Genomic DNA, 16,474 nt, shown 5'->3' on the forward strand with positions numbered 1-16,474 from the left:
GCAACGGCATCGCTACAGCGACCGGATGTGCGTCACAAATTCCGTGAACGAGATCACTTGAGCGATGTCGTAGCATGTAAAGCCCGCTTTAGGGTTTACTCACATCTGCGTATAAATATGCTGAGTTCAATGCTATAAAAAAAATCGCTTTGCATTCACTCCCATGTTAATCAATGAGTCAGGAAAAAATCTCAGCATGCTGAATATAATTGTCTAAAACACTTGAGACTCACCTATGCAAGTCTATGGGCGAAAAAAATGTCTGGTGTACGAATCATTTGTGTGCCTTCCATTTTTTACAGATACATTAAATGTCACAAGGAGGTTTTTACAAACATCGCTGACTGTCATGGCGGCGTCAGGATCTGTAGAAACTACGGATTCTGGCAGTTTGCCTGTTAACTTCTCTGATGTCTGTGATCAGAGCAAGCAGACTCAGGCATTGACCCACAGATTCGAAGCACATAAGCAGGCTAGCAAGAGTTAATCTCTGCTGGACAGCTTGTTAGTCTCTTTGATCACATGCTGTGGGGGAGCCAGTCACATACGGTCCTTATTTATGCTGGCTGGACCCGTCCTTTAATGCCAGCTATAGTTTATCTATACTGGTGTAGTTAAGTGTGAGCCAGACTGACTGGTGGTTGTTGTACTTTAGCAGTTGTGGTGTTAACCCTTGTTGTCCTTTTGTTACTGCCTTCTTTCTTTTGCTTTTCTCCTTAGTCTCTTACTATTTGTTCCTGTGAGTTTAAAGTGTGTCTGAGTTTTGTTTTTGCCCTGTCTGTCTTTATCTGTTTTAGCATCCACTCCTGCCTCTTCCTTTCCTGGGGGGCGGGAATAGATTTGTTCTGGTCAGGAGAACAGTAAGGCATGGGAATCTCCACCATCAGGGGTAATCCAGAGATTAAGCATAGCTTAGGGTGCCCTAGTGTGAGGGACAGTATAGGGGTCTCTGTCCCTCACTATCCTACAGTCGCATCATGGCATTACCATTCTGTAGCATAGAACACTGTAAATGGTCCTGTAAATGATTGTGGAATAAAAGTTGTTGAGAAAAAAAACACATTGCATACACATGTAATATGAATGCTAAGTGAGAAAAAATTGTACCCTTGAATAGCATTCGCATAACATATGGAATACCATATGGATTTCACTCGCTCCACTTTTCAGGATGAAAATTGGTGCGATTTTTTTTTTATATATATGTACAGTTAGGTCCATAAATATTTGGACAGTGACACAAGTTTTGTTATTTTAGCTGTTTACAAAAACATGTTCAGAAATACAATTATATATATAATATGGGCTGAAAGTGCACACTCCCAGCTGCAATATGAGAGTTTTCACATCCAAATCGGAGAAAGGGTTTAGGAATCATAGCTCTGTAATGCATAGCCTCCTCTTTTTCAAGGGACCAAAAGTAATTGGACAAGGGACTCTAAGGGCTGCAATTAACTCTGAAGGCGTCTCCCTCGTTAACCTGTAATCAATGAAGTAGTTAAAAGGTCTGGGGTTGATTACAGGTGTGTGGTTTTGCATTTGGAAGCTGTTGCTGTGACCAGACAACATGCGGTCTAAGGAACTCTCAATTGAGGTAAAGCAGGACATCCTGAGGCTGAATAAAAAGAAAAAATCCATCAGAGAGATAGCAGACATGCTTGGAGTAGCAAAATCAACAGTCGGGTACATTCTGAGAAAAAAGGAATTGACTGGTGAGCGTGGGAACTCAAAAAGGCCTGGGCATCCACGGATGACAACAGTGGTGGATGATCGCCGCATACTTTCTTTGGTGAAGAAGAACCCGTTCACAACATCAACTGAAGTCCAGAACACTCTCAGTGAAGTAGGTGTATCTGTCTCTAAGTCAACAGTAAAGAGAAGACTCCATGAAAGTAAATACAAAGGGTTCACATCTAGATGCAAACCATTCATCAATTCCAAAAATAATAGCAAAAACTGTGGAAAGAAAGTGCACATAGGGTTTTAACCGATAGATATAGGTGCAGGGAATAGGACAGGTACTCACCTGCTTCAGTTGTGACAGGCACAACTCCTTGTCAGCATGGAATAAATGAATACAAAAGTGGTCAGCTGCAGCCCCGATATTGCAACAGGATGGGGGATGATCAAAAGAAATCGGGTTAAATGCTGCGCTAAAAACCACAATCCAAAGATATATTGTGAATTCCTTTTCTTTATTTTCACAGGTCAACGCGTTTCAAAGGCATCTCCACCTTCTTCATCAGGACAAAAGTCAGAAAGGAACAGCATAACCTGCTGTTCCTTTCTGACTTTTGTCCTGATGAAGAAGGTGGAGATGCCTTTGAAACGCGTTGACCTGTGAAAATAAAGAAAAGGAATTCACGATATATCTTTGGATTGTGGTTTTTAGCGCAGCATTTAACCCGATTTCTTTTGATCATCCCCCATCCAATTCCAAAAATAGACAGGCCAGAGTTAAATTTGCTGAAAAACACCTCATGAAGCCAGCTCAGTTCTGGAAAAGTATTCTATGGACAGATGAGACAAAGATCAACCTGTACCAGAATGATGGGAAGAAAAAAGTTTGGAGAAGAAAGGGAACGGCACATGATCCAAGGCACACCACATCCTCTGTAAAACATGGTGGAGGCAACGTGATGGCATGGGCATGCATGGCTTTCAATGGCACTGGGTCACTTGTGTTTATTGATGACATAACAGCAGACAAGAGTAGCCGGATGAATTCTGAAGTGTACCGGGATATACTTTCAGCCCAAATTCAGCCAAATGCCGCAAAGTTGATCGGACGGCGCTTCATAGTACAGATGGACAATGACCCCAAGCATACAGCCAAAGCTACCCAGGAGTTCATGAGTGTAAAAAAGTGGAACATTCTGCAATGGCCAAGTCAATCACCAGATCTTAACCCAATTGAGCATGCATTTCACTTGCTCAAATCCAGACTTAAGACGGAAAGACCCACAAACAAGCAAGACCTGAAGGCTGCGGCTGTAAAGGCCTAGCAAAGCATTAAGAAGGAGGAAACCCAGCGTTTGGTGATGTTCATGGGTTCCAGACTTAAGGCAGTGATTGCCTCCAAAGGATTCGCAACAAAATATTGAAAATAAAAATATTTTGTTTGGGTTTGGTTTATTTGTCCAATTACTTTTGACCTCCTAAAATGTGGAGTGTTTGTAAATAAATGTGTACAATTCCTACAATTTCTATCAGATATTTTTGTTCAAACCTTCAAATTAAATGTTACAATATGCACTTGAATTCTGTTGTAGAGGTTTCATTTCAAATCCAATGTGGTGGCATGCAGAGCCCAACTCGCGAAAATTGTGTCACTGTCCAAATATTTCTGGACCTAACTGTAGATGTGAGCAAACGCTGAATGTTCCTTTACATATATGACATTAGTTTGGGGTTTTATTTTAATCGTATGAACGTATACCTTACCATTATATAAAAATAAACACCAGACAATAGACAATGATTGAAAAATATCAAGAGGATAAAAATCAAAGTCGAATATCAATATTTTCTATGTATGCAATAGCATTATCATTTACAGTATAGAAATCATTCTTGTCACCATGGTAGGATCTCAGGGGGCATTCCTCAACAATGTGCCGGATAGTTTGTCGATCTGCTCCACACTCACAGGTCGGAGAGTCAAATTTTCCCCACTTATACATAAAATCTGCACAGACGCCAAAGTTTGTTCTGATACGATTTAGAGTAACTCATGTTTGCCTTGGTAGATTAAAGCCTGGTGGAGGGTTTTGTAAGTTAGGGAAAATTTGGGGATCACCGAATACTAAACTGACCCAAAGTTCTCGCCATTTCTCCTCTAAATTGAAGTCTTGTTCATGCAAGGTGATTGCAGTTTGGATGGGTGGGTGTCTTGATTTCAATCATTGTATTTTAACATCTCGATATTTTGATGCATTCAAAGTTTTTCATTATTCACTACTTTAGTGTATTCTTTAAGTAGGAGCTTTTGTCTTCCTAGATTTGCGGGTGTGATATGACTCAGGACAGGTAACCAGTGAACAGGTGTAGGTCTAATAGCACCAGATATTATACGCATAAAGTTGTTCAGCTGAGTGTCGATTAGGTTTACATGACAGCTATTTGACCACACTGGAGCACAGTATTCTGCAGTAGAATACACCAGGGCAAGAGTAGATGTTCTCAAAACAGATGTTGCCGAGCCCCAGGAGGATCCACAAAGTTTCTGAATAATATTGTTACGTGCTTTCAGTTTCTGCGCCACTTTATCCAAATGGGATTTAAAAGTTAGACTTCTATGAAGGATTACACCTAAGTACTTAGGATTGAAATTGTGTTGAACAGATTGGCCTTCAAATTGTACTTTAAGTTTTGTCTTAGCACTTGCATTGTGTAAATGAAAGCAACAAACTTCCGTTTTTGATGGGTTGGGCTTTAACCTCCATTGTCGAAAGTACTTTCCCATTACACTAAGATCTTTTGTAAGAACATCCTCTGCTTCCTCCATGGTTTTGCTTACCATAGCATGTGCCCAGTCATCGGCATATCCAAATTTCTGTGACACTGTTTTAGGAATATCAGCTAGGTACAGGGCAAACAGGAGAGGTGCCAGCACTGATCCCTGGGCCAGTCTGTTGATTAAAGATTTCTTACAACTGGTTGAATTGCCCATAATAAGATGAAAGGTTTGATTTGCAATCATATTGTTCAAGAGATACATCATTTTCTTACATGGAAACACCTTCAAAAATGTTTATAAAAGTCCTTCCCTCCACACAGTATCATATGTGGCAGAGAGATCGATAAACACCACTGAAACTTTCTTGTTCTTCTGGAATTCAGCTTCAATGAGAGTTGTCAAAGCTAAGACTTGGTCACTACAGTTTCGAGCAGGTCTGAAGCCAGCTTGCTCTATAGGTATTGAGTCGAAAATCTTTAAACTGATCTTGTTATATATTAAGCGTTCTAAGAGCTTATATAAGCAACTCAATAAGGCAATGTGTCTATAGCTTGATGGATTATCTTCAGGCTTCCCAGGTTTTAACAATGCAACTATTTTGGCATGTTTTAATTTAGTAGGGACTTGAGCATTCTCCATAATATCTAAGAACAACTTTGCCGTCCATTTTTTGTATACGGTCCACAGTTTTTGAGAAATTCAGGATGAATCCCATCAGAGTCGGGAGCTTTGTTAATTTTAGTTTCAGCAAGGGCATTTTCAATGTCACAGGTTGTAAAAGCACGTGAATATTCTACAGTTGGTGCCACTGATGATTTTAGTAGCTTAAACTTATTTTTAATTTCTATGGTGTGAGCTCGGTGTCTTGGGCTTCTTGAGATGTTTGGGGTGTAAAATCCTGATGACAAGTTCTCTTTAACACTGACATCAATATTGATGTCATAATACCAACTGATGATCGCAAAAAGATATGAGGCGCCGGTCTGAGACCAACGACGCCCATCGGATGCGACCAACCTGCAGGGGAGTACAATAAAAGCTGTTTTTTATGTTATACAGATCGGGCTTAGCACTTATACACACTATTCTAGAATGCGGTGTATAATAATAATAATAATAATTTTATTAATTTATATAGTGCTATTAATTCCACAGCGCTTTACATACATTGGCAATACTGTCCCCATTGGGGCTCACAATCTAGAGTCCTTATCTGTATGTCTTTGTCTTTGTATAAGAGCTTATTGGTGGTGGCCACAGCTTATAGGGGACAAATCTGGTGAGAGGTTCCTTTTAGTACATAAAAAACATTAATTTCAGAATCATGCATTTTTCCCGGTATGTGTCACACAGATGTCACATACATACACACAGATGGTCACAACAAAACGTGGATTCTCTGTCTGATGGACCAGAGCAGATACACTTTTTCTTAGGGTGTTTAGGTTCTGCATTACATGCATTAGTTCTATTAGGGTAATAGGTGTATTCATTTACTCACTTGTCTGCCAATTACCTTTCGGGTGTGACTTTAAATACTTTCTCCATTCTGTTTTTTCCTGCTGGTAGTATTCTCATTGTTATGGCCAACCGCATTGCTGTTTGTTTATGCCAGTCAGTGTAAGACCAGCTAGGATGTCTCTCTCTGCTGTTTATGTATGTTCTTTACTCTGCACCTATCTTCTGTTTGTTGTTGGTAAGTAAGCGCCATATTATTTAGCAATATACACCCTCTCATGTATTTTGTTGTTTGTGTTTCTCACTCTGGGACCACTTATCTCAGCACGTCTTCTTTCTGTAGGTAATTTGCACTATGGTTTGCCTTCTGTTTTTTTAGGAGAAAGGTGAAGCACTCGACGGTCGATCAGGCAGAATAAGTCCACGTTGCCATTGTTTAGTCTGTAGTCAGGGATATATATTCCAACTCGATCAGGAATTACTAGGGACTGCAGGGTTGTTATATTTAGTCTGTACAGTAATTTGAGTCAGTTGCAGACTATAGTGTGTTGCCTATATCCCTTGTGAGTGCTTTTTTTATGCGTACGTGAGAAGGGAGCCTAACCAGATGTGTTCAAGGATATACCAGTGTCCATACTAATATTATGCCAAGCTCTGAGACAGTTTCCCCCTATAACATATAGTAAATAACTAAGCTGTACTTACCTATCTGCTGAATTTCTAAACCGTGTAAAAAATGGAAGACTTATCCGCAAGGTGTCAGACTTAAACTGGCTCAAGCCATATCCAGCCACCGCTCTGAAATAATAATTGCTTTATCAGAATAGAATTAATATGACAGTAATTAGCAGAGCTTATGGTATTATTGTGCCACTAATGTGTCTCAACAGTATTTTCCTTTCGACTTTCTGTATGATCAGCCATTCTTCCCAGTTTTAGTTTCAGACAAATTGTCACCTTACCAGCTCAGCAGAAGAGTGTGTGAGGGGTTGGTATCAACCTGTCCTAATCAGGATCCCAGAAAATGGGTGGATTGGAAAGTCAATAAAAGAAAGCATTTAAAGAATTACCACCGTTTTAATGTTTATTTCATAAATCAATAGTATAGCATAAAATAAGCAACTTTGTAATATTAGAGAATTCTGCATCTTTCTTTTCCTGGACTAAACTTTCACTCTCAATTCAAGTGTAAAATATGTCAAATCTGTATTCAGCATAGACAGATTTTCCCATTCCTGGAGAAGACATGACAGTTGGTCCTTTTAAATTCTATTGAGAGGGGAGGGGGAGGAAGAGGAGCTAGAGGCAGGTAGATAAATTTTACTGCAAGTTCTACTGAAACGACAGTTAGAACTCTCCTTAGAACTTTTTAACCCCTTAACCCTTTTTAATCACCTCCCTGCAGTTACCGCAGGCTCTGGCGGTGAGCCCGCAGTTATCCCCGCACGTCTCTACTGATCTAATCAGCAGAGATGTGCGGCTAACAGGCGCAGGGTGATCAGAGATCAACCCGCGCCTGTTAACCCCTTAGATTGTGCTGTGACAGCGCAATTTAATGGCCGCTGCGAGAATCGCGCAGTTTCCCACCATCTGCGGCCTCGTGACGTGGTCACAGGGCGCCTTAGTGTTGACATGGTAACATGTGATCAGCTGATGACCAGTGCCGCTACTATTACTCACTTCCTGTGAGAGCTGACAGAGCGCCAGCATTCTGCAGGAAAGCAGCATTTCTCCTAATCAGAGCGATGCTGCTCTAATCAGGAGAAATGCACAAGCAATCGGACTCTGCAGTGATAAAGTCCACTAGTGGGACTAGTAAAATAAAAAAAAATGTAAAAAAAAAGTTTTTAAAAATATGAAAAAAAAATGAAAAAAAATAGAAGTTCAAATCACCCCCCTTTCGCCCCATTGAAAATAAAACAGTTAAAAAAATATGTCACGCTGTACAAAGACTAGTAAGATGTAGTACAGTGTAATCCCCACTATGTGGCAGCAGAGTAGTGAAGGAGAGACAGAGAAACACTGTATCGGAAAGGAAGCTGAAGTACAGCAGAGTAACTTCAACAGGCAGTTAGCAGTCAAACCACCAGGGAGCAACAGGGTATTCAAACAGTCAGGGTCTAGCCAGGAAAGTCAAGTCACTGTAAAGGGAGGATCAATATCAAGTCACAAAACAGAACCACGTCGGAAGCTGGGAGATCAGGTATGCAGAGGGAAACACAAACAACAGACAGGAGCGGGATGTCAGGGACCGGGACAGGCAGACGAACGGGGAAGGATACAAGTCAGGACACAGTAGGAGGGAGGCAGGACAAATCGGGAACTCTCGCCAGAGCCAGTATACATGCTGCAAGGCAGAACTATCACTGGCACTGAGCCATAGGTAGAGAGGCAATATATAGCGTCCTGGGATCCAGAACGAGGCAAGGGAAGTTAACCCCTGACATGACCAGGCCAGAGCTGGGTGTATCCAGCAGCAGGGAAAAGCCGGCCTGGATCATGGCAATATACGCATATTTGTTATTACAAAGTTCAGAAATGCTCAATTTATCAAAATATAAAATCAATTAATCTGTTCGGTAGACGGTGTGGAGAGAATAAAAGTTCCAAACGCCAAAATTACATTTTTTTGGTGACTGAAAAAGTTTTTTAAAATGCAATAACAAGCGATCAAAATGTAGCATCTACACAAAAATGGAATAATTAAAAACGTCAGCTCAAAATACAAAAAATAAGCCCGCACTGAGCCCCAGATCCCAAAAATGAGAATGCTATAGGTCTCGGAAAATGGCAACAAAAGCGCTATTCTTTTTCTGGACAAACATGAATTTTTCTTCACCACTTAGATAAAAGTAAAGTATACATGTTTGGTATCTACACACTCGTACCAACAAGACACATCAGTTTTACCATATAGTAAACACTGTGAGTAAAAGACCTCAAAAACAATTGTGCAATTGCACTTTTTTTTTGCAGTTTCACTTGGAATTTTTTTCCTGTTTTCCCAATTTAAAGCTAATGAATTAGAACTCATCCCGCAAAAAAACAAGCCCTCATATGGCAAGATTGATCGAAAAATAAAAAAGTTATGGCTCTCAGAAGAAGGGTAGAAAAAACGAAAATGAAGAACAGAAAATGGTTAAGCACCAATTCTTATCACATGGTGGCAAGTGACAAAGGCATTTTTATAGATGTGGTGAATTTGTCTATTATAGGGAATCTATCAGAAGGTTTTTGCTATGTAATCTGAAGACAGCAAGAGATAAATGCTGATGTACAGAGTTCAAAGATGTGTAATTTATTACCCTGTGTGGTGTTGTTTACTTATAGTGAATGTTTTATCACCAGGGATTATTATTGCTGGGACTCTACTAGTCGGACCCCTCCCTTTCTGATTAGCACATCACTGTCTATAGACTTTGTAGATAGAGAGCCTGGTGTGGCTGGGTTAACTTTCTGAGCTCTTATGCATTGCTAAGTGTAAAAACTCTGATTGTGTTACAACTGCTGCACCCAAAAAACTAAGTGACACATCGCTGGAGTCTGAGCCTTTTTGGCTACATCATGCTACTCTCAGATGAGGTAGCAAAAGCCTGCTGCCAGATTCCCTTTAAGAAAAATACGACTACAGTTCATCAATAAATTCCAACTACATTGCCAATATGCAGTTCTATATTGTTGAGGCTTGAGATTTGTCATACTGCATTATGCCAGAACAATATCTATGAAACCTCTTACCCTATATGGACCATTGGTCCTTCCGGTCCACAAAAGAGTCCTGATGACACAGCTAAGGCACATGAGAAAAAAGATCCAAAAAATGTCCTTATGTTAAAGATGTGTCTCATTGAGGCACCATTTAAATAGCCGATGACTTCAGGAAGGCCACTTGGTGATCCAGATGGACATAAAAACTGGAGGAAAAAATACATTAAAAATACTAAATCTACATTGTATAAACATGTACAAAATACTCAGAAATATTTTCACTTACACAAATATTGGATATTCTTCAAAGTACCTTGAGCACATAAGGGTGATGGTAACTTTAACCACTCTTATTATGTGTGACACCTTTTGCGCTGTGAAGCTGTGAAATATTTACAGTACTCCTAGTTGCCAGGAATAGTTTCCCGGCCTTGGGTCAGAGAAAAGAGCCAGCATTAATGTGAAACCAAAATAGTCTGACAAAGAGGCAGTGTTGCAATGCTCATCACTGCACAACGAACCTGACTAGTGAGAAATTGAAAAGAGGTTGTAACGTGGAGCGGGGCAGTAGTCGTGGGCAAGGTACTTGTCTTTTATGTCACACCACGCTACATCAAAATGGGGGTCCTGGCTAGGTGTGTGTATCACTGTGGTGGTCATTACGTGGGCAATACGCATTTGCAGACTGCCTCTTACCATTTGGTATGTCAGGCCAGGACAGGTGGTTCACAACGAATTAAGAAAGACCAAAGTCCAAAACTATCTCTTTTACTGAACTTCAACTTAGTAACAACTATTTACAGTGGGGAAAATAAGTATTCGATACACTACCGATTTTGCAAGTTTTCCCACCATGGACAGATCTGTAATTTTTTATCGTAGGTACACTGCAACTGTGACAGACAGAATAAAACAAATCCAGAAAATCACATGGTATGATTTTTAAATAATTATTTTGCATTTTATTGCATGAAATAAGTATTTGATCACCTACCAACCAGCAAGAATTCTGGCTTTCACAGACCTATTATTTTTTCTTTAAGGCTACTTTCACACATCAGTTTTTTGCCATCAGGTACAATCCGGAAAAAAAAGGATAAAACGGATCCGGTATCGCATCCGGTTTATCCCCATAGTCTTGCATTGTAACCGGATTGTACCTGATGGCTTTGCGGTGCATCCGTTTTTTTCCGGATGCGGCAAAATAATTAAATGCGGCGGCCGGATAGAACGTATCATGTAACGTTTTTTTGCCCCTTAAAAAAACCGCATTCTGCCGGATCCGGTACAATGCGGCATTGTATACAATGGTTGTCTATGCATGCCGGATCCGGCGCAATGCGGTTTAAACCGGATGCGGTGACCGCATCCGGTTTGGTAAACAGAGCATGCGCAAATTTTTTTTTTTCATCATCACAAAACTTATAAAAGGATCCAGCACATTCTACACACCTCCTGCCGTTCGTTCCTGACTTCAACTTCTGCTGTCCTCCAGTCCAGTGCTCCAGGGAAGAGGTAATGTCCACAGTACTGTCCACAGATAACTGTTGTGAGCTGCGTACATGTACTTAGACATTTTTTTTTCTTTTTTTACAGGTGCAGTGTTGCGGTCATAGTTTGGGCCAGCCAGTTTCTGGGTACGTTCGCTTCAGTGCCAGTGAGAATTTCTTTGGAGGAGAGTGTTCCTGAGGTAATGTCCACAGTACTGTCCACAGATCACTGTTGTGAGCTGCGTACATGTACTTAGACATTTGTTTTTCTTTTTTTACAGGTGCAGTGTTGCGGTCATCGTTTGGGCCAGCCAGTTGCTGGGTACGTTTGCTTCAGTGCCAGTGAGAATTTCTTTGGAGGAGAGTGTTCCTGAGGTAATGTCCACAGTACTGTCCACAGATCACTGTTGTGAGCTGCGTACATGTACTTAGACATTTTTTTTTCTTTTTTTACAGGTGCAGTGTTGCGGTCATCGTTTGGGCCAGCCAGTTGCTGGGTACGTTTGCTTCAGTGCCAGTGAGAATTTCTTTGGAGGAGAGTGTTCCTGAGGTAATGTCCACAGTACTGTCCACAGATCACTGTTGTGAGCTGCGTACATGTACTTAGACATTTTTTTTTCTTTTTTTACAGGTGCAGTGTTGCGGTCATCGTTTGGGCCAGCCAGTTGCTGGGTACGTTTGCTTCAGTGCCAGTGAGAATTTCTTTGGAGGAGAGTGTTCCTGAGGTAATGTCCACAGTACTGTCCACAGATCACTGTTGTGAGCTGCGTACATGTACTTAGACATTTTTTTTTCTTTTTTTACAGGTGCAGTGTTGCGGTCATCGTTTGGGCCAGCCAGTTGCTGGGTACGTTTGCTTCAGTGCCAGTGAGAATTTCTTTGGAGGAGAGTGTTCCTGAGGTAATGTCCACAGTACTGTCCACAGATCACTGTTGTGAGCTGCGTACATGTACTTAGACATTTTTTTTTCTTTTTTTACAGGTGCAGTGTTGCGGTCATTGTTTGGGCCAGCCAGTTGCTAGGTACGTTTGCTTCAGTGCCAGTGAGAATTTCTTTGGAGGAGAGTGTTCCTGAGGTAATGTCCACAGTACTGTCCACAGATCACTGTTGTGAGCTGCGTACATGTACTTAGACATTTTTTTTTCTTTTTTTACAGGTGCAGTGTTGCGGTCATCGTTTGGGCCAGCCAGTTGGTGTGCGAGGCCTGTAATAAAAAAAGATATGTCGTCTTCTGGTAGCCCGCCCTCCGGTTCACAAACTGAGGTATATTTTTTTTTTTTGGGTGTTTTTTTAAAAAAAAAATAAAACATTTTTTAAATAAACGACATTTACACAGGTGGCCGAAACATCACAGGAGATGCTGCCAGAAGAGGACGGAAGGGGTGGAGAAATACACGGAGCGGGCGGTCATAGTGTAAGTTTCATACAGGAATTGTTTACCACAGCACACCAAACACATAAGTAAATAATGTTTTTTTTTTTTCTTCACTAAAGGCTTCAACTTCTAGGGCTCACGATAGAGCTCCCCCAAGACCGTCCCAGGATCATCGTCGAGGTGGCGATGGTCATAGTGTAAGATTTTTTTTTTATTTTTTTTTTTTTTTTTCATGTCTGTGTGAATTTATGTCTAATTTTTTTTTTTTTTAATTTCTTTTTTCTTTCTTTGAACAGGCATCACAGCGTGCTCCCGATTCTGACGGTGAGGAGGCCGGATTTATCAACATCGACCTCCTCATCGATGAAGTTAGAGAGAGGGAGCCGCTGTGGAACATGGCTGACCGCCGCCACGCTGATTCTATCGTAACCCGTCGACTCTGGGACGAGGTATGCCACGCAGCGATAGAAGGTTGGGGGGAGCTCAATTCTCGTGGCCAGAAGAAAGCGCGTAAGTATTCACAGTTCAGTAGGTTATGCTGCAGGATGTAATGTGTTGTATACTAACCACTTTGTGCTTTCCACTTTCAGGTGACAAACTTCAGAAGCGGTGGCGGTCTATCAGGGATCGCTTCAAAAAGGAGTTGAATCAAGAGATGCAGGCCCCGAGTGGATCCGGAGGACGCAGATCGAAGTACCGTTACTTTAGAGCCTTGTCGTTCCTCCGGACAACTATGGTGTGCAGAAGGTAAATATTCCCCACAATATGTACAAAGTATAATATTTTATGTCTGATTTTTTTTGCCTTTTTTTTTAGTCAGTGCCAATGTATAGCAATTAAAGTAATTATTGTTTTGTTTTTCCTCTTTTTAACAGCACCGTCTGCAGCACTCGGGAGCCTGCATCGAACCCGACAGGAGCGATCCCTGAACAGTCCGCCACTGGGGAACACAGGCACAGACCCGACCCATCTGAACCTTCCCTTCCATCTACATCTGTCCCATCCACCTGCGCTGGAGCTTCCGGTGAGACTTCATTACCTGAAGCTGCTGGTGACGAGATAGCTTTTCCCCTACCCCACCCCTCTGACACTGCTGCCCTCAGTAGAACACCTTTGGGTTCTGGGCGTCAGCGTCATAGGGGTCAGGAAAAGAGCTATGCGCCCGAGTTCTTGCATCTAAATGCAGCCTTCCAGAACGCCATTAAATTATTAGCCGAACAAAATCGTTCTTCTTTTAGCTTCATAAATGCCAATATGGAAAAAAATACACACGAATTGTGCACGCGTCTGGACAGGCTGCATTTAGATGCAAGTAAATCACCCAATCATTGTTTTTTTCAAGCCGTACTAGAGCGCATGGAAAAGCTATCTCCTGACCAGCAGATGCATGTAATGCAAGCCACACGGCAGGCTCTGGCGCAGGTTTCCTCCCAACCACCTCCACCCACCCCTCCTCCAGCACCTGCCCCCCCTCCAGCCATTGTCCCTACTCCCCCTGCTGCCCAGTACCAGCCTGCTGCCCAGTACCAGCCTGCAGCCCAGTACCAGCCTGCGGCCCAGTACCAGCTCCCAACCACATCTGCCCCTACACTTCCTACCCACTACCACATCTCGCCTTCCACACCCATCATGACCCCAACTCAAGCCACTAATTCACCCGCCACCTCTTCTGTCTCCCAATCCCTCCACTCCACCCCTCAATCCTTACCAAATCCCATCCCATCTCCTGGTTTCCCTCTTGGTTTCTCAACCACACCTTCACCTTCTGTTACTTCCCCACCACCACCACCAACACCACTTTCCACCCTCAATACTCCAACTGTGCGTGTGTTCCCACCTGTCAGCCCCTCCAGTACTATCTCCACCCCAAGCCCAAGATATACAAATTTATAATTTATGTATGTAATAAAAAATAAAAGTTTTTTGTTGAAAAGTATTTATTTGTTCTTGTTTTTTTTGGGGGGGAATATTATTTTGCAAGTTAAGTTAATAATAAGGTAATACAAAAACATAACATGTTGTAATTTGACGGTGTAAAAATTACAAATTTTTAAAGAGATTCAAAGATTAAAATTAACAAGGTTAACAAGATATATTTTAATTTATTTTTAACTATTTTTATTTGTTATAAAACTAAAGAAAAATCTTATACCATTTGATCTTGCCAATCTACTCTACCTTCTGGGGACACAAAATAGTCAGCATATTTGTCACGTATTGTTGAACAGGCAACACTACTCCTAAATCCAGGACTGGTGTAGTCAGTCAAAGAGGTGGCTTCCAAACTCTGGTCATCCAAGGACAAAGGTTCCTTTGTTAAAACAAAATTGTGCAGTACCACACATGCTTTCACTATTTCATCAACAGTTTCAATGTTTAAATTAATCGCTGTTAACAACACTCGCCATTTGCTGGTTAGTATCCCAAAGGAGCATTCCACCATTCTTCTGGCTCTGGATAATCGGTAATTATATATTTTTTGTGTTTGCGTCAATCCACGGCTTGCATATGGCTTTAATAGATGTTGGGAGAGTTGAAAGGCTTCGTCGGCCACAAAAACAAAGGGCATTGGGGGCTCACATGTGCCAGGAAGAGGTCTTGCAGGAGGGAAATCAAAAGTATTCCCATAGATTCGCCGCCCCATTGGGGACATTTTAAAGACCTGAGAGTCATTGGATCTCCCATATGCGCCAATGTCCACTGAGATAAATTTGTAGTCCGCATCCGTTATTGCCATTAGGACAATTGAGAAATACTTTTTATAATTGTAGTATTCTGACCCCGAAGCAGCAGGTTTCACAATTCTTATATGTTTGCCGTCCACTGAGCCAAGGCAATTTGGAAACTGACAAATGTTGTAGTATTGTTCGGCAATTGCAAGCCATCTGTCCCTGGTGGGCTGGGGGATGAAATCCTCATGGAGGCAATCCCACAAGGCTTGGCAAGTGTCTCTAATGATTCCCGAGATGGTGGAAATTCCTAGTCGAAACTGGTAGTGAAGGGACGAAAGGGACTCTCCAGTTGCAAGGAATCTGTAAAGGAAAGACAATAATTATAAAAAAATAATAGCAAACACATTACAGTTAAAACTCAATTTAACAGGAGGATACAATTTAAAAAAAAAACTTACCTAAGCGTAACCAGCAAACGCTCCTCGGGTGTTATAGAGAACCGGCTGTAGGTGTCCGTTTTACGTATGTTGTCCGCAACAAGGCCAAGGAGGACGTCAAAATTATTCACTGCCATCCGGACATAGCTTGTGAATTTTTCATCGTTTCCACGGAGCTCCAGGTATAGGGTTGAAAACACCCCACGTGTCAGTCTCTGGGCAGTCAGGGGATGGATCCAAAAGCGTCGATGTCGCTGACGCCTCAGTCGCTGTCGCTCCTTTTCTCTGACGATGATACCCAAGCGATTTGCCTCAAATATAAAATCTGCAGCGATCTTTGTGTAATTTGCAAGAATAACATCCATGGTTTCTGCTTGTCTCTGTCTTCATTCTGTAATATATGCTTCAAAATACTGTATATATACTATATTTTCCCAATAGCCAATCAGAATACGGAACGCGTTAATTGTTTGTTTAGTGTTAAAAAACCGGATCCGTAAAAAAACGGACATAACGGATGCAAAACGGATGCACACCGGACCCACCGGATCCGTTTTATTCCGGATCCGTCCCCAACGGATCCGCTTAAAAACGGATCCGGTGGGTCCGGTTTGCACAACAAAACCGGAAACGTTGGATACGGAAAAAAAAAGGACTGTACCTGAATACAGAAAACTGATGTGTGAAAGTAGCCTAAGAAGCCCTCCTTCTTTCTACTTATTACCTGTATTAGTTGCACCTGTTTGAACTTGTTACCTGTATATAACACACCTGTCCACACACTGAAGCAATTAGACTCCAACCTCTCCACTATGGCTAAGATCAAAGAGTTGTCTGAGGACACCATGGACAAAATTGTAGACCTACATAAGGCT

The 16,474-nt window shown here is 41.6% G+C and overlaps 1 protein-coding gene and 2 long non-coding RNA genes across 4 annotated transcripts in view; 2 read left to right on the top strand and 1 right to left on the bottom strand.

Annotated features, from left to right (window-relative positions):
- The window catches only part of LOC142244156 (chloride channel protein D-like), a 265,090-nt gene that overhangs the window by 221,400 nt on the left and 27,216 nt on the right, over positions 1–16,474 (bottom strand). The window contains exons 4-5 of the mRNA XM_075316355.1: positions 9,656–9,831; positions 6,623–6,715 (exon numbers count right to left, since the gene is read on the bottom strand). Coding sequence (XP_075172470.1) covers positions 6,623–6,715; positions 9,656–9,831 — 269 coding nt within the window. The remainder of the gene's footprint in view (positions 1–6,622; positions 6,716–9,655; positions 9,832–16,474) is intronic.
- LOC142244157 (uncharacterized) overlaps positions 1–16,474 on the top strand; it is a 113,931-nt gene that overhangs the window by 78,565 nt on the left and 18,892 nt on the right. The gene's annotated exons all lie outside the window — the stretch shown is intronic.
- On the top strand, positions 12,757–13,514 carry LOC142244153 (uncharacterized). Its single transcript, XR_012724455.1, has 3 exons — positions 12,757–13,000; positions 13,081–13,237; positions 13,366–13,514. It is a non-coding gene; the product is annotated as an uncharacterized LOC142244153 (long non-coding RNA).

The sequence above is a fragment of the Anomaloglossus baeobatrachus genome, chromosome 6 (assembly GCF_048569485.1).
Source record: "Anomaloglossus baeobatrachus isolate aAnoBae1 chromosome 6, aAnoBae1.hap1, whole genome shotgun sequence".
NCBI classification, from domain to species: Eukaryota; Metazoa; Chordata; class Amphibia; order Anura; family Aromobatidae; genus Anomaloglossus; species Anomaloglossus baeobatrachus.